Source organism: Corvus hawaiiensis, chromosome 1 (genome assembly GCF_020740725.1).
Source record: "Corvus hawaiiensis isolate bCorHaw1 chromosome 1, bCorHaw1.pri.cur, whole genome shotgun sequence".
NCBI classification, from domain to species: Eukaryota; Metazoa; Chordata; class Aves; order Passeriformes; family Corvidae; genus Corvus; species Corvus hawaiiensis.
The window spans coordinates 6,504,608-6,523,210 of NC_063213.1; the positions used below are offsets into that span (position 1 = coordinate 6,504,608).

The 18,603-nt window shown below is 38.7% G+C and overlaps 1 protein-coding gene across 8 annotated transcripts in view; it reads right to left on the minus strand.

The window, feature by feature from the left end:
- KMT2C (lysine methyltransferase 2C) overlaps positions 1-18,603 on the minus strand; it is a 192,231-nt gene that overhangs the window by 47,820 nt on the left and 125,808 nt on the right. For 5 of the 8 annotated variants that reach the window (XM_048322121.1, XM_048322413.1, XM_048322267.1 and 2 more), the window contains 9 exons: positions 15,606-15,707; positions 15,336-15,440; positions 14,003-14,184; positions 13,130-13,294; positions 12,422-12,531; positions 6,967-7,032; positions 5,311-5,523; positions 2,471-2,599; positions 1,142-1,261 (listed from right to left, as the gene is read on the minus strand). In XM_048322121.1, the coding sequence (XP_048178078.1) occupies positions 1,142-1,261; positions 2,471-2,599; positions 5,311-5,523; positions 6,967-7,032; positions 12,422-12,531; positions 13,130-13,294; positions 14,003-14,184; positions 15,336-15,440; positions 15,606-15,707 (1,192 nt within the window). The remainder of the gene's footprint in view (positions 1-1,141; positions 1,262-2,470; positions 2,600-5,310; positions 5,524-6,966; positions 7,033-12,421; positions 12,532-13,129; positions 13,295-14,002; positions 14,185-15,335; positions 15,441-15,605; positions 15,708-18,603) is intronic. The other 3 variants (XM_048322328.1, XM_048322494.1, XM_048322666.1) reach the window with 3 other exon arrangements.

Sequence of the window (18,603 nt, forward strand, 5' to 3'; positions counted from 1 at the left end):
TTTATTGGCTTCATGAAGTAGTTCTACAAATGCAAGCACAGACGGTATTTTAATGTTAGATTTTAATAATACTGCCTGGATGCTGTAGCAAAGATCCAGTCTCCACCATGTTGTACAAATCTACAGCAAGAAACTGATCTGGCTCTACAAAGGGTAAAAACACAACAGCTAAATAGAAAGGAGGGATTATAGGAGAAATCACAGGCCAGGGTCTTTAACTGGGGTGGTACCGGCCACGCTTTAGAAGCAGCTGCCTACTTCCGCTGACTTTCCAGGGAGCAGGCTCTGAACTAAACATATTCCACATCTGCCCTGAATGATACCTCAACGGTCTCTAGATTAGTGTGAACAACTCCAGATGGATGGAATAATTTAGTCTGATCACACACAGCAAGAAAGAGAAAAAAGCCCATGAATAAAATCTGACTTCTTGTTAGATGCCCAATCTACCGAGAACTGTGGTGTCAGAGGCATGAAAATGGCTCTGCCATGGGAAAAGACACCCAACAAAGTCAAGGATTCTTCAGCCCTGGAAAAGGCAACACTCATGGGGAAATACGACACACATCTAGAAAATATTACTGTATCACAGATTAGTATGGAATGGTTTTTAAAAAATAATCTGTTGCAACATTAAACATGAGGGCAACTTATGAAACTCTCAGATATCTGATACCCACTTTAAAATACAAAGGAATTATTTCTTCATGCAACAATAACATATGATTAAACCCTCTAATAAAGGATTTTCCAGACCATACACAGATATATAAAAATTGATTAGACACACTCATGGAATATGAAACTCTGCTGAGTATTAAAACTGATGGTCCAGAAGACACCCCTGGACCAGGGCTACATCTGGAGAAAGGTGTATCAGAAAGAGGACTGCTCTAAATCTAACTTAGTAATAATAATAATAATAATTCTCACTATTTATCTCCTACAATAGCCTGCAATTCATTATTTCGGTTTCTTTGTAAATCATGGGCTCTGTTAAAATTATAGCTATGCAGGAATGGGTATTTTCAGTTGAATTAATAAAGCCATTTATTACAAACATGACAAACATATATGTTGATGAGTTGTATTGTTTTTATTGCATTACGCAATAAATTTAAAACCAAATTCCTGCACTCACCTTCATCTCTGCCAGGCAACTGCTCAGAAACAGATCCAGAAGAATCTTTCCTGGAGAGAGATCTTTTGGTCTTTCCCTGCCCTGTACGACTTCTCTGACGTACCATAAATCCACCAATACCTTAACAAGGAAGCAAAAATTCAACATCTTGAATAAATATTGCGTTTCACAGTACGGATGAAAGCCAAGATTACTCTGCAAGTCAAGGGGGCTGCTGCATCTAGATGTCTAAGAATGAATCTGAGATACTTGAAGGCATTTTCATTTGGAATTTTACAAAACATCTCTGAATTTTTGTGTCTCAGGTGGTATATATGCAATCAAAAAAGACTGGAATTTTAGGACTGTAAAATATCCACAAGAAGTTCAAATCGCCAAACCTGGCAACTTTCAGATGTTGGTTTTCCCCTCCCTTGGGGCAAACTGATGAGTTGCTGGAATTAGCTGTCAATCTACCAAATGAAAGCTATTAAAGAACCTCAAAGGATCACAAAAAAACCTCGCAAATAGCCCTAGAGAGCCCACCACTGTAAATGATGGTACCAGAGAAGGACACATCCCAAATAAAAAGATAATTAATCAACATCATAGTGCTTGAAACTCCTGAATCCTTCACTAGAGACTGACTGCAGAGCTCCTGATCCTTTGCAGTTGGTGTGTATGCATCTAAATGTATCAGATACAGATTTGTTTCATTTTCCCAGGGAGTTGTTGGCTGCAGAAAACTAATGCATGACTAATAGATGTATTCTATCTGGATACAACTCAAGTGTTTGTGCACCCCGGACACACAGTTAATTAATTCAGTCAGGATAATTAAGAGTCAACTGCACTAAGAAATTAAAATAAATGAATTCATCCAATAACCGAATTCATTAAAATCACCTGTCAGCAGTAATCCGCAAATGGCTGGTAAATTACTCTTTTAAAGTATTTCAGAAAACAAGTAAAATAACTGCAAAAAGTTCTCAGAAGTTCAGATATTGACAGATATATATATACATACACACATAAAAACTGTCCTTCACCAATTATAGACATACAGCACAATTTCATATAAAGTTAAGATCAGCACAAGGCACAGATCTGAACTACTACAAGTAAGTGACAGCACACTGAGAACAAGTGCACTGCTGACCAGCAACCTTTAGAAATGTGTTTCGGTAAGAGGAAAAAAAGAACTTTAAACAGAATAGGGAAAAAAATCTACAGTCAACAATAAATAGTAGAATACTTCAGAATTTCATATTGTTTTCTAATTTTTTTTTTGTAATTATACAGAAAAAAATTAACAATGGACACACAATGATCTAAGTTACTTCATCCTACCAGGTCTGTATGGTTTTCGCTTCCTTTTTTTAATCCCATCAGCTCCTTCAGCCACTTTGGTATCATCATCCACAGCTTCCCGTTCTGGGCTGGAATCTGATTTTCCATCACAATCCATAAGGTCACCTTCTGCAGAAAAGAGGCAATGGTAACTTTAACTGAAAAAGGGAAAGAAAATGATTATTTCCAAAATTTCTACATCTGTTTTCTGAGAAACTGGCTGAGAATGAGACTTTTCAAAAGGTGACAGATAAGCATAATCCCAGGACATTTTTGGGAAACCCACCCTACCTATACACACATTTCCTATGAGACAATGTTTAGACAAAACCAGAGAATAAATGCTATAATTGATGTATGTAAATCAGAGAAAATTTTTGGTACCTCCTTCAGAGGCTTGTGCTATGTGTCTGAGCAATCTCTAGCCATACCATCAAAGAATATGGATCCAATTTACCAAGATAAACTTCCTTTTGTTCGTTGTCCTCCTCAGTTTTGTTTGATAGGGCTTTCTTTGTATTGAGAAGACACTGAAAAACTGCAGCTTGCACTTGGAAGTTAAAGTGTAATGACTTTTTAGTGCAGTGGGTTCATGACTTGAAGCCATGTGACTGACTGAAAGCAGACTGATCTATGAAGAGGAATTTGACTTATCTAATACAAAATTCAGCCCAAAGGAATTACTCAGCCTTGAAGATGAAGACTATAATTCAAAGTTAGTTTATATTCTGTGGGAAAGCAGGGTAGAAATAGATGTCAAGTATGATGACATTAAAAAGCCTTTGGTGTTGAAGAGAGAGGGAACTAACTCTTCCTGATATCCCCAAAAAGACCTTACATCTTCATTTTACCATAAAGCTTCTGAAATGTTAAGCATATTCTCATCCCGAGAAGATACTGGAATTCTGATGTTCTGCTTTGGATTTAGGTGTATAATTCTAGATGGACTAAAACCCCATGAAGTTGTAGGAGGGAAAAATATTGTTAGACAGAGCTGGACTCCTTCACACCACTTTTGCTGTGGTAGAACTGCAACCCTCACTCTTCCACAGGCTGGGTCATGGCCCAGACTTTCCCACTGATAAAGACCTTACTGAGTTCTACCAACAAGGCCAGTGGCTTGGCAAAGGCCAACAAGCTGAAGCTCCCAAAGGAAGCTCAACTTCCAAGTAGACTCTAAAATGTAGAACACCCAATGAAATGCTGAACCTGACAAGAGCCTATAGACAAGATGGCAACAAAATGGCAAAACGCAAGTTCAGTTTTCTCACACAAAACCTCTTTTTTCCACCTGGAACATCAAGAGTCAAAATAAGAGGTTCTTCCTTTTTCCCTGGGATTACTACACTGTGTACTCCAATCAAAGCCATGGTACAGCTTTATTCATCCTGATGCTCATACAAAAATTCCAGATGTTCAGAGACAGACACAGACTACTCTACAGAGTAGAGCCCTACACACACAGAGCTACAAGGGAATCCAGCTCATCTGTGTACTTGCTGTGCTGTTACCATTGCACACATGGATGCACTTTAACTTGAAAAAAGGCAACGAAAGGTGATCAGAACTGAAACTGAAGTTGTGGAAGCTCTGGCTCTCCCTTTCTTACCCTGCTATCACATCTATATATCCTGTTACCTACACAAAAAGACCTACCACTGATGGAAGCCAATAAGCAGATAATTAAGTCAGACAAAGTCATAGAGAAAAAAGGCACATATTTTTAAAAGTAAAGATGATTAACCATTGAAGAAGTGACTAGCTGCCTCCAAATTCAAAAGCATTTTTTGCTTTCAACAACCTAGCTGATGGAGAATATGAAAGTATGAGATGAGAAATTTCAGAGTCTGTGTAATGCTAGGATAGCATACCAAATCCTGTGAATACTGGACAAAATGAAAGAAAACCAAAATGTTATAAAGGTTATAAAGAAATAAAGGAAGCTATTATAAAAAAAAAAAGTCATTCTAGTCAATAACAGAGGGTAAGAATGTATTCATCAAACAAGAGGAACAATACCTTCTATCAAGTTAAAACTGAAACTTCACTGATGGCTGAACTACCCAGTTATCTCAAGTACATTCTGCAGCTAAAATAAGCTGCTTCTTATGACATTTAATCTGATTACCAAGGCAGTGTTGCGTTAACAGAATTGTGGGGAGGTGGGGCACCTGTGTACCTCTGTTCCTCTCCAAAGAGACACCTACATGACCAAAGCAGTAACTTTCACACCTGCCATTGGAAGGAGCCTTTCCTCAGGTCACGACTAACACCTATTGTGGCATCACCCTTCTCAGGATGCACAGCCAGACCGCAGCAAGGACAATGCTGCTGCACCACACAAGTGGTGTTAGCCCAGATCACTCAATCTCAGGCCAGCTCACCTTTTTCTTTCAGAAAAGAGAAATACTCTCAGCAAAGAACTTTTTACTCCACTTTCCCACTTGATTTTAATACCAGCTTTTCAGTGATACAGATGTTGCTTTGCTGAGCCACCACTTTCAAACAGTTTGCACTGAATTTGAGTACACTTGTACTCAGTGAATGCACAATGTTTCCCACAGGTAACCCAAAGATGAGACAAAAAGTCATCTCCTATTTCCAGTGCTGGCAGCCCTAGAAAGGCAAGTTTCCTATAGGATGGATGACCCATAAACAGAACAAGAAAAATTCCTGAAAGGAACAACAATGAGCCATAACTACTGTTCAAGAAATTTCCATAAAACATTCTGTACAGAACACAGGAGTATCAGTGGAGTAAGAACTCCCAGGGATATTTGCAATACACACAGGTACTGCAACACTCCAAGCTACAAGACATGCCGAAAGTAGACTGCTACCTCTACTGTCATCCATCTCCCCATCTCTTGAGTGTTCTGACTGGGCATCTGGGGGTGTCTGAAGCACAGCCACACTGTTCTGATTTATAATCTTCAGTTTAAGCTTTGGTTTCGTCCGTTTTCTTCTTGGTACTGTAACAGTGAGGCTCTGTAACTGAGACATGCCCGATTCTGTCAAGCAGACTCCATCCTGGGTGTATGTCTTCGGTGGGTCTATAAAAGTTGAATGAATCATAACAGCAATATAAAACTCTTTTAATTTACAAGTCTTAGATTTTTTAGGAATAGCACTTACAAGAGTTAATAATCCACATGTATGGAGCCGACCCATGAGTGAAGAAATTCGTATCAATAAACCAGAGATATCTGATATTGTCTTACACATTACAGTTAAAGCTTTATGATTTAGAGTCTGATGACAAACCCAGCAATAATCCATTACACTGCTATGAAACAATTTATGTCAAGGACTCATTAGAAAGAACGATTTGATTATGGAAACTGGTGTTTTGCAGGGTATTTCTGTATTACTGACACCCACAGGAAACTGTGCAAGTCATACTTTGGGTCCCTGTTGCTTATGAGTCAAGGCCCCCATCCAACCCTCAGCACTTTAACTTATTAATGACCTTAAACCTCCCAGAACTCCTGGTAACTCAGCGAAGTTATCAGCCCTACTTCATAGGCAGACAAAAAACCCAAGTTGTATCAAGTGAGCTGCTCAAGATCAAATTGGAAATCTTGGGGAGAACCCAAGTCTCCCAAGACCTGCAAGACTGCTTCCTCCTCAAGCTGTTACGTGACAATTGAGTCCACTGATAAGCTCTAACATTCCTTAATTCACTATGCAGAAAGGCCCTGTCACCTGTGCTGGGGCCCTGCAAGTGGAAGCTTGGGAACTTTCAGGGAATTGCCAAATAATGAAGAGGCTGCAATGATGCTTCAGCTTTCTGAAGCCAATTAAATCATGACTTGATTACACAGCTTTTGAAAACATACAAATATAATAACATTTGTTCCCTTTAACCAAAAACATTTCCTCATGTAACATCTGACAATACAGCTGGTTCTGAACAAATTCTTCCTACTTGATTGCCTTCTTACACTGAACATGAAAGGTGTGTGTTTCAAAAACATCTCACATTCTTTTCAGATTGAACATTCGAGGGGAGAACCTTCTCTCAGAAGGTGTCAAGTAGAAAAAACTCTGATGTGATGGAAGCTGTCCTAACATGGCGGCAGCTGCTGGGTGCTATCATTATAAAGACTGACTTGTGAGTAGGCTTGTCAGGATTATAAATTCCTAGCACAAGCCAGACAAATACAGAAAAGCTGCATCTTTCTAACAGCTCAAGCCTGTAAACATTTGTGTACATGCTTGACTCAGCCACACTGTGTTATCATCACTGATATTAAGGCAAGCAACTAAGACTGCAGGATCAAAGCATAATTTAAAGTAATTATTATAGGGCAGGTATGGCAGGCAAAAGAGAAGAAGAGAGAATGAGGAAAAAAAATGGAAAGCATGCTGTGGTAACTGAAGGACAGTTAATGCTGTGTGTTACAAAACCATAGGAAAAGGTATTTTTGTCTCATGTAAAAATATACCCTTACAATACGCTAAATGATCAGATATTAAGCATTTACATTCTTTACCTAGTTCTTTTGATTTTGAAATAATCTGAGCTCCAACTGATGAATCACAACAGTCCAAAGAAGGCACTGAAAAATATAAGGAAAATAATTTCAACTTTTAAAATTGGTGACTTGATTTAAATTGAAACTATCAATTTTCCTTCAGACAGTTCTGCTAAACTCCCTGATTTATACTGCTGGCAATTATTTACTTGCACCTTTAAAATAAAGGGCTTTTCAGCGTCACAGATGTGACTACAAAACAAGCCTGATATAAACTGAAGTTCTCCAGCTTCCTCGAGCCAAGAATGGCACTGGAATAGCACTGAACTCAATGGGAAATTATCTCTTTCTACTGGACCAAGGGCAAATAAATACACTGGATCTATTGGGTTGGAAAGCAACCTCTACATTAGCCACGATGTTCAGGTTTTGCTGCCCTAATCATTAAAAATGGGAGGGTTTTGTGAAGTTGGTATTGACCAGTATTTCCCCAGGGCGGGCCCAGCACACTCCCAGAGCTTGCACACAAGATTCTCGCTGTGTCTGTGCTGTCAGGCCTCTTACACAGCACTTATGAGAAGGCTGATGTATCTGAGAACAGATAACACAAGACCTGTGGAAGTTAGATAGGGTAATTCTTATTCCAGATAAAGAGTATTGATAAATGGAACAGCAGAAACTCAACCTAAAAACTACAGCTTGTGTGCTACAGGGAAGCAGTGGAACAGTGTGACTGGAAAATAATAATCAAAATGCCATTTTGCTGTGGGCAGAAATGCTCTTCCCTTTTGCCTTAACTACATAACTGCAATCATGCTTCACTCACCTATGATGTGTAGACTAAAATTTTAATATTAGTAGTGACTTCAGAGAGATTACAAAGACAGAGTAAGTAAAGTGAAAATTAGGAGCTTCTATCTCACAAACACTGAACTGGAATCAGAAAACCTGTTAGTCTGGCACAGTTAGCATTACCACAGAGGCAAGTTTATCCATGCTTTTTTCCTTTTTTTGCCTAGAAATCTTATTCATGCTGAATTTAGGATTCAAGATAATATCTGGAGTATTTCCTTTGTGTCTGTCACTCAAGATGAGACCCCTGAGGCAGAGAACCCATGGGGGGCTTTGTGTGTCACATCAACCATGGTACCATGGCACGTGTGCTGCTGCTCCCCACCTCAAAAACACCGTGGGAGCCAGGGCAAGACTAGGAAAAGCACAAAAGCTTCTGAGTAACACTTAAAATGAGTATGAAAACTACAGAATGCTTTCTAGGCATATAAACAAATTTAAGGAAAGTTCAAGTCTTCAAAAACGACAGTGCTTTGAAAGTTTTATGTAATGTGCAACTAATGCACAGGGTATAACCTACAGAAAACCAGTATTTCATGCAATTAGTAAATGAAAGGAGCCTGTGAGAGCTACTGAAAAACTGAATGTAACAGTGGGGGGAAAAGACAAGGAAGAAAATAAATTAAATATGACATTTTGAGAAAGACACAGAGGCAGAGAAAAACAAAAAATAATAGACAAGCTGTAGAATGGAAGATACTCAAAACACTGTACTGAAACAACAGAAAATAGGCAGATTGTAAGAACTATTCAAAGGGGAATAAGACATCATCTGTTCATTTAATTGGTTATAATTTACAAGATGTTTTAAGACTGAAGTAGGAATCATTGAATTGGAATCTAAGGTAAACATGAAGTTCAGAAAGACAGTTGTGAACAGGAATTTGAAATCTTTCATTTAAAAGTCAAACAACAGAGAGATCTTCTCATCCAGGTCAGACTGAACAATTTTAGCTCTGGAGGTGGAATAGAGTTGAAATACTCAAATAAACAAGCTGACAGTGACACAGGTGAGGCCTTCAGAGACCCACTCACAAAAACTGCACAAACAGTGTTTGAAGACAGTAAAAAACAGACTTCCAGGAAATGAGCGAATTAGAGTGCAGATTAAGGATTACAATCAATAAAATGGATAGCAGAAAAGCATAGTACTGTTAGAGGAAGCCTACCCAAAGGAAAGAAAAAAACCTAAAATGGAAAAAAAAGTGCTTTCTGAGGCATTCAGCCAAAGTTTAACCAAAATTGTTCAACTTATCTGCAAAAGGGTTTAAATGTGCTGAATACTGTACAGCATTTAGTAGCTTCGGCTGAAAGTAAATAATTGCAACGGAATACAGTATGATGAGAAAAGAAAGGGGATTCCATTTTTAAGGCTGTAATAGAAAAGAACAATTCTAAGAAAAAATGAAACCAGCATATGGGACAGAGTGGAATGGTTGATGTACAAATACAGCACTAGCAGAGCACTCTTTATGGGGTGCCTGCATAACTGTCAATGACACAGGGATTTTTTTGGTAAATACAGTAACACAAGAACATCAGAGCTGATGTAGTAAATGTGCCAAATAATAAAAAAATTCCGAAGTTGTTTTTTTAACACAGAGTACTATGTTGGGTTTGTATCTTGTATTTGTAAAGTACATAGAATTAAGTTTCAAAGAGAAGAAAAATTCTATCAGTTTAATGAAAATGATACAATAGAGACTGCCAGCCACAATGTGTCTCACTGGCAGTATCAGGCACCCCCGGACAGGGGTAAATGATACCAAATCCTCACTTCCTCCATGGGCATGTTTACTTGGGCTCCAGGAGGAATAACTGCACCCAGGCAGCTTCAGAAAACTGCAGTCAGATCAGCTCTAACTGGTTACAGAAAACCAGGCAGAGCTGGTCCCTCTGCATCCTGCACGGGAACAAAAACAGCACCAAGGGAGGAGGAAGCTGGAGCTTGGATGAAGAAAGGATGGGAGTAAGTGAGGAAGGATGGAATTTGCAAATGGGGCATATGACATACAAGGGCAAATGACACAAAGGCAGAACTGATGAGTAGATGGTCAATAGCTGCTTGTCCAGGAGTGGATGTGGATGAGAGAGACACACACCTCTCTTGAATGTGCAAGAATTACAGCACAGGGGAAAAGCTGCTGCTACCTAAAGCTGTTACCTGCTAGCATCTAGTCATGAGAATTCGAAAATTTTTCTACAGGACACAGCAATATGCTGGGGGACGTATGTTATAACTTGGGACAGTACTAAAAGGAACCTGATAAAACACTGATCAGAGATGGTTATTTCACAATAACCTAGTAATGAAGGTTTCTGGTACACTACACTGGAACAACTCCTACCACATTCTGGCTTTTGATATTTATGCACGTTCAAGAAGAAAAACACTATCTTTTATTTCTGCTTCCTGAAGAAGATGACTTCGTAAGATTATCAGGTATGATGAGCTAGGAAGAGAAATGAAAGCTCCTTCTCAATACCTACACACTAGAGCCATTTACTTTTCACCAAGAGTACACCTGCAATGTTTTGTTCATTAGGTTGAGGGGCTCTTGTTTCCTCTAGAAAGAAAGTGGTTAAAAACCCTGGAATAATACTTGCAACACATCTATGATGCATCAAATGGAAAGGGTATGAACCATCTCAGTAAGAATCCCACAATATGATACATTTTAAGAAGCTTTCTACTGCTAACTAACATTTGTTTCTCTAAGTTTATCAAATGCTAATTCTTCTCACTTTGAAACAAAAAATTACAGAAAATTTTCAGAGGAATTTTAGAAGAATTCACGAAAGATCAAAACATTTCATATAGAAGTACATGCAGGTATTTCTATGAACATGCATCAAAGGACACATTCAGACATGCAACTGTGCAAATGTACATGTGTTAGAGAGGCTTTAATACTGAGTCAAAACAGAAGAAAATAAGCGGACAAACTTCTCATATAAAAAAGGTGAAAAAAACCTGCAAAGAAAGCTTGGGAACCCCCAAGGGACTGGTTCCTATTCCTTGGAACCCAAACCTAAGCAACACAACTTCACAGAGGAGAGCAGGAAGAACTAACTCAGGGGGGACCAGCTTCTGCCTGAAGTGAAACACCTCTGATACCATCTTGTGAAGCTGCTCCATCTCACATATCATGGGTTTTAATTCTCTCTAAAAGATAGCTCTGCCAACTCCAAAGAGAAAGGAAGGAGTATTTAATTGGATCTTTTTGCTTTAAGTACTCAAAGCTTATTATCAAAATAAACAGAAATCTGTGTTATATCTGCAAGTTTCTTGCTTTTTCCACTTACAAAACCTCTCTCCTTTTGAATTTTTGAAAGCAAACCTTTACAATGAAGTGACTTGCAGAAATACAGAAGCATTAGTCATTCTTCTATTAAGTGATAAAAATGGGCTACTTGGAAGTGTTCCAGCAGGGAGTATATAAACCTCCAGGGTCAGGTCAGTAAGTTACAATTACTGCTGTGATGAGGACATGCTAGTGTTAAGGGACATTAGATGCTCTATTGAACTCTTCTTGGCAGGCCTCTCGAGTGCATGCCTCACAACCTCTTCAATCTTGATCAGGAAAAACAATCTTACTGAGATCTTCTTGGTGGATACGAGTATTTCTTGAAACATTTGCTTAGTTCTTGTACCTTCCTCCTACTGTTCTCCTGTGATACCCCAATAAAGGGGTAATATGAACACTTTCATGTGCTTATGCTAAAAATGGGAATAGGTGTCAATGTTAAAGCAGCTGACTGAAGCAGCAACTTCCCTGAGCTGACATGCAGGGAAAACAGACCTGGGCTATCACCCTTGCAACAAGACTATAAATCATGTCACAGGCCAACCTAACTGCTGACAAGCCACTCACAGGAACATTAACCAGCACCATCCCATGGAACCAGATGCTGTAAATGTGCTTGAACTGCAGTAACCTCGGCTCCTGAAGCACCACTGCTACAGAACCGTGATACAGAGCAACAAGGCTGTCGGTATCCATGTCCAGAGAAGTCCAAAGTTCATCAGAAGGAATTACACATTTTAATTAAGGAATTACACACTTTAATTAATAAGGAAGTGACAACTCCCAAACAAAAATGTATGGCCAATTCTTTTAGAGATTGCCGCTAGGGAGGGAAGCACTGGTCTTGAATACTGGGAGAGGTGAGAAAAAGGCATTAAGAAATCACGAGGAAGGAAGGGAAAAACGCTTACACAGACTGTTGTTACAGCTACTGCTGCCTCAAAAGCATCAAAATACACAAAGTTTTTCTGCTTAGAAATAATTTTCAGACTCTTCTGCAGATATAACTTTGCGGACAACTGGGCTTTCTTCCTTCCACTTGACAAAGCCTTTGACCCCTTCACTACCAAATGCTCTTAGCAGTTTATCTTCAATACCTCTACCCAGAATTCCCATGAGGTTTCCTCTGGCCTAAATCACTTGAGGGTGTGAAAAAGCCGTGGACACTTCCACAAGAGCCCTTAAAACAAACACAGTAAAAATCTTACTTCTACCACGAGCCAAACCTCCATCAGAGCACAGAACCATAACACAATCCCAGACCTATTTATTGCAGTGTGCAATCCTGCCATTGGTTTCAATCGGCTTCTTACCGTTTGTTGGTGGAATGTATGGCCTACAAATGGTACAGTCAAAACCCATATCAGCTATGTTTTCCACTTCCTCCTCTGTGTTTAAGTTCTGACAGATTGCATGCATCCATCTAGAAATTAAGTGGGGGAAAAAATACAATTTAAAGGAAATAGGTGGTGTTTTAGGAGACCCAAGTATCAGTCTATGGTCCAAGTAAATGGGAAATAGTTGTTTAGTTTGAATTCTTTTAGGGAGAAACCACAGAATCAGGTTTTCCATATACAGCCTCCCCTACAGTGGTGTGTGTTACATCCTGCATAAAGAGCAGGAGATCAATTCTGTCCCTCCACAGGGAGGAACTCTCTATAAAACAATCTCCCAAATATGTTTTAGTATGATAATTTTCTCCCTATATTGCGATAATTTTAATTACTTCATACAATGTCATCTAGATTCAGCCTCACAACAGTAGTCCTGTGAGGTAAATTAGTTTTGTTTTTACAGGGCAGGGGGGAAGAGGCACAGAGCGATTAATTAATTTGCCCAGAGTCAGACAGTTAAGTCTGTGGTACAATCAGGAATGAACTACTGAGAGACTTCTGAGACTCAATAATCCAGTGTTCTTTACCACAAGACCACTTCCTTCATCTCTACGCTTTTACATTAGGGGGAAAAAATTAAAATAAGACTTGAACAGGAAAAATATGTGCAATATTAGAAGTCCTTACCGATCACACTGTCTACACTGAATTATAAGCTCCTCATCCCTGTATGTGCGGTAACAGATTGGGCAGGTTGACAAACTTGCACAGGGAGCACACTGCGTGTAATTATTTTGCCATTCACATCTTAAACCTGGAGAAGTTGCTCCACAGTGTCTGCACCAAACACACCTGCAGAACAGACAAAAAGATCTATTACTTACAGTTCATAGGAAGATCATTTTGTGGCTTTAAATCTCTCCCACTTAGAACGAGATGAGTAAGTTTTAACTTAACAACATGTTTAACCACAAATGCTTAACAACATTTTTTATACTTTTTAAAGAAAGTTCCTAATTAATAATTCCTTTCAAACTGCAAAAGCAGGCAGATGGGTTCTTGTAACAGCTCAGGAGGTCAAAGCAGTTCCTCATTCCAGTTGCCATTCACTTTGAGATCCTGAGACTTAACCATGTGAGTGAGAGGTCTGGTCTGTTTGTGTTTCACCCAAGTAAAACAAATGGTTTTCACAGGGTTTTATTTCAAGAACACTTGGGTGAACCACCCATTCATTTTTCCAACTGAACACTGGGATGATTACAATGAATGTAAATTGGAAATTTTTTTTGCTAAGAGTTTCAAAAGAAAAATTTTGTCTATTTCTACCTATGCATTTTTTAGTACGAAGAAGCAGTTCTACGAGGAGATAAGAGTTTCCTTAATAGACTGATAACTGAATGAAACAATTCAAAAAAAGCATTTTGTTAGCTTTGTTTAATACACCTGACTTAGACACAATAAAAACCTTGTTACAATGCAACTGACATCACAAACACCAAGTGACAGGGAGAAGCAGAGGAGGCCAGCAGTCAGCATTTCTGACCCCAGGCCCCAACACACCATTTGCACTTCCAGCCCCCCTTTGGCACGGTCTGCAGGGGTGGATCCAGGCAGTAGGTGTGGTAGCTGATGTCGCAGTCATCGCACAGGAGGAGTCTCCCTGGATCTGTGGCTTTCCCACAGGCTTCACACACTGTGCACTCCAGGCACCTCCAACCTTTACTAAGTACCACTTTAGTAATCTGCAAAAGGCAAGGTGAGAATTAGTTAAAAATGGCTCAGTGAAGTGTGATCAATGCATAAACTAAGCTCTGGCTTGTGGAGCTCAGGATGCTCTTCTGGGCACACCACCCGCATCTCAAGGAACTCTTCATCAATTAGACTTTCTGAAGCTTCAATAAACAGGAATGGATTAAACAGAAAGAAATTGTCCTCCCTTCTACTCTTTTTTAAAAACAGGTGCAATGCTTCCCTTTTTCAGTCACCTGGGACTTCACCTGACTGCCAGGACTTTTCAAATACGCAAAGTGGCGTGACCTGCATCAGGCAATTCCCTCAGGACTCTGGGATGCATCTTGCCAGGTCCCAGAAACTTGTGTACATTCTGGTTCCTCAAACCTGATCCTCTCATTTCATGATATGACCACAGTGCTGGAGTTTTAGTCATCTGAAGCAAACAGCTAACTTACTGCAACTGATATATAATGCAAGAGTAGTATATAAACAAAAAGTCAAATTATAATTGCATGAAATACGCATATGGCATTTTGTAAAGTATGTGCAAAATAAAGTTTTTTGACATGTTTTTAAAAAAAATCCCACTTTTACACAGATATATCACAACCAATGAAAAGTGTATAGTGTATATATTGCAGTAAATAGCTTATTTTGTGCTTGCTAGGTCATTTCACAGCATTCAAATTTAATTTTCACACATTCTCTCCTAGACTAATGAATGTAAAATGTATTAATTAACCACTCCAACTGCTGTCAATTCTGACAGCCAACAGGCAAATTGAATCAACTAAACCTTATGCCCCTAGTAAATGAAGATGCAGTATAATTTTTTCTTTGTTTTTAATTCTGCTTGTGTCTACGTTTAAAGCTTATATCTCAAACTGTTATTTTAACCAACTGCTGGATAATCAGCGCTATTTACGGTTGTGAAATTACAAAAAGGTTAATTTCTCTTGAGGCTATGCATACTATAAAATGACATTTAATTAAAGTCTTTCACAAGTCGCATACAAATAATGGTCACATTAGCTGATGAATATCTAACAAGTTAATGACTCCCCCAATTACCACAAAACCAAAGGCAGCATAGTACTATCAAAGTACAATATGAAAACAGTGTAATCAAGCAACTTTTATGTGTAACAATAGCACTCACCTTAATACTGACACAGTATGGATGGTAACACTGCCCACACTGGGAACAGGCCAGCAACCGGCCCTCAGCACCTTGGCCAAAACTCCCACAAACCACACACATATCCTGCAATGACACAGAAGAGCAGACTCTCAACACGTGCCAGACACTACATTCTGAAAACATGTAACTGTACAATCCAACTAGCTTGCTCCTTGTAAGGACATTCCTTCACTTTTTTCTAATTAAGAGTAGGGAACCAAAAAGAAAAATCGTAACTATTATCCTAACCTGATGGAGAGTGAACTTGTCACTGTTAGAGAAGAGGACAACTGTATTATGCATTGAGTTTTCTTCCTCATCTTTATTAGATGAAATATCCATGGTTGTGACCTATTAAAAAACACAAAACACAAATGGCAAGCACATCACTTTTTCTCAGACATGAGACAAAATGAAACATTCCCTAAGTAAGAGTTTTGCAAGTATTTATTCATACAGTTTAAACTTTTATGAAAAGATACCTCCATCAGAAATTACTGCGTTAATTCACATTTTTTCATCAGTACAAGAATCATCAGTATTATAGCTTTACAGACATATTCTTTCCTCTCCTTTTCCACCTTCACATATTACCCCACTGCACTTCCAAATGGAAATGAAAGACACATTCTAAGAAAAAGATCACTAAGCAGAAATTGTCATACTGCACCCAGTCTGCTCTGCTCCCTGCATGTAAACACTGAAGTTCTTTTTATCAGAAAGTTAATTGCAGCGACAGACTTTTGAGTATTAATTCAAAGAGCAACTGCAGAAATCTAGTTTGTCCCATATTGCCTAAAATGTGGTTTACCTAATGTTCCAAGTATATTAGAGGAAAAAGCAAGAGCTCTGAAGTTACTTGCTGTAAGCAGTTTATGAGGCTTATCTATCTTGACCTTAAAAACTTGAAACAGCTGTTTGGATCTCAATCCATCAGCTCTTACTATAGACAGTCATTTTTCTTTTTCATGAAGTGATTTTTATTCTGACCTGACCTTTATTAATTCAACATATTCATGTATGTACAGCTTCTGAGGAAGAGAAACAAGAATGAAAGACTTCAGCTATGTTCTGACTTTCACGTGAAACCTGCAATACAGAATTTGCTGTCCATGAATTTAAACTAAAAGGCCCAACTACCATCTCTGAACCAGGAATATAAGGGCACAGAGTTCCATATAAAAGATCAAATGCATGATAGAGAAATGTAACTTCATTTTACCAGCTCTTCCACTTATAAAAATGAGGATTATTTATTTTAAATATAGTGTAAATCCTACACAGGTAAGTTTTGTTTAAATAATAATTTAAATATTTTATAAATCCAAACATAACTCTAGGGACATTCCATCAGCTAGAGGAATCCTCCTGAAACTCAGCATTTACTGAGAAACAGCTAAAACGGGAATATATTCTTTATGTGTTTTAATTACCAAATAGTTGAGAGCACTACAGCACAACTGTAACTGACCAGCTAACTACAAAGCACCTGAAACACCTGGATACCTTCAGGGAGATCACTTCCCTTACCCACTTTTCCACAGGTTCCATGAAGTTCTTGTAATTGCACATTCAAAAGAGCAGAACTTGAAGGACTGAATCGCTGCAATGTTGGTGTTTGCTGAATCCCAGCACTGACCCACCATGGGTTAACCTGTAGCCACCTTTTTCCCCAGTCCCAAGACACCAAGGTACGTCCAAATCTGTGTGACTGTCCACTGATCCCATGCTGAGTAAGAATCACTTTGTGCAAATTGACTGAAAATACTCCCATTTCAAACGTTTATCTGGCAAAAGGCTGATTTCTTGGTATTGCTAACTTAATCTATCAGAAGGCAGCCACATCTCTGGAACTCTGGAGCTGCCATCTACTTGATGATGCAAAGGAAGAAATTTCTGTAGGAAATTGTGGAGAGTGATGTCTGTTTTGTATTTACAGCAAGTTACCTAACCCACTCTCCTCTGTTCAATTACAAAAACTTTTAGAAGTTTGATCTATAAACCCCAGCTTCTCTTGAAGTACAGATTTGTGCTTTGTAACACCAAAATAATTATGTGGATGCCTCCAATTCATTAAGGTGTCTGTGACTAGCCTAAGTGGAATTCATCCTTTATGTTTAAAATTACAGATTTGCTTACGAATCTTAACCATCCAATGCTTTAAAAGGGAAAAATGATAGAAACAATTGTTCCTTTCTCAGATCATAAACACCAGAGTATTCCAAGATACTATTACACAGGCAGCAGAAAGTGTGACAATAAATTTAAATAGATTACATGTAAGAACACAAAAAACGCAGCTCTGATCAAGTCCTTCTCTGAACACAAGGGACAGGATGTCTCTCAAAATCTCCAGGGCTAGTTGGTAATCAAACTTTTAAAGGAACATTCAAATAGGACAAGTCCACAGTGGGGAACAAGATTATGAATTGTTTTGGAGTCCGGATTTCCAAGTTTTTCATACTGAAATCCTTCTTCTTATGAGAGCAGACTAGGACTGTGTAGGATTTTCGAGTTTTAAAAACACTTCAAGTATTAAATAGCTTAACTATCAACTGCAATGAGCAATCACTTGCTTACAACCACTTCAGTGCTCCTGAAGAATGGGAGACAGCAAATGTAATGATTATTTTCTCAAGGGTTTCTGGACAGAAGCTGTGTGCAGAATAGTACACATCTGATCACAACAAAGAACTCACAGTCACTGATAAAATAATTTGTTAAAGAGTCAAGGAAGTTTTAGTTATGGTAAATCATGATCTGTAAGGGCTCTCTGAAGGAGTCAGCAAACCTGGGGACAGGAAAATCTGATCGATGGAACTTATTTCACTACCAAACTCTTTTGGCAAAGCTCTTCACCAAAGCTACTTAAAAAAAGTTAAACTGACAGAATTAGAGGAATGGTCCCTATACTGATACAAGACACAAAATAAAGAGGGGAATAAATTATCAGTTTTGTAGGTGGGAGAATAGCACCACTGGAAATCTGACAGGGCCTGTCTGCTAACAGGTGGTGGTGTTCAACACACTCGTGTGCAATCTGAAAAATCAAGTGAGAAGGCAAGGTGACAAAGCTTGCCAACAGGACTGGGATATTCAGAGTAATAAAATCCAAAAGAAAACTGCGAAGAACTGCACAAGAACTTCATAAAGCTGAGTGCTGGGCTATAAAATGGCAGATGAAAGTCCACAAAGTAAAGAAACTAACATGACAAAATAGCTGGTATTGATGATCAGAAATACAAAG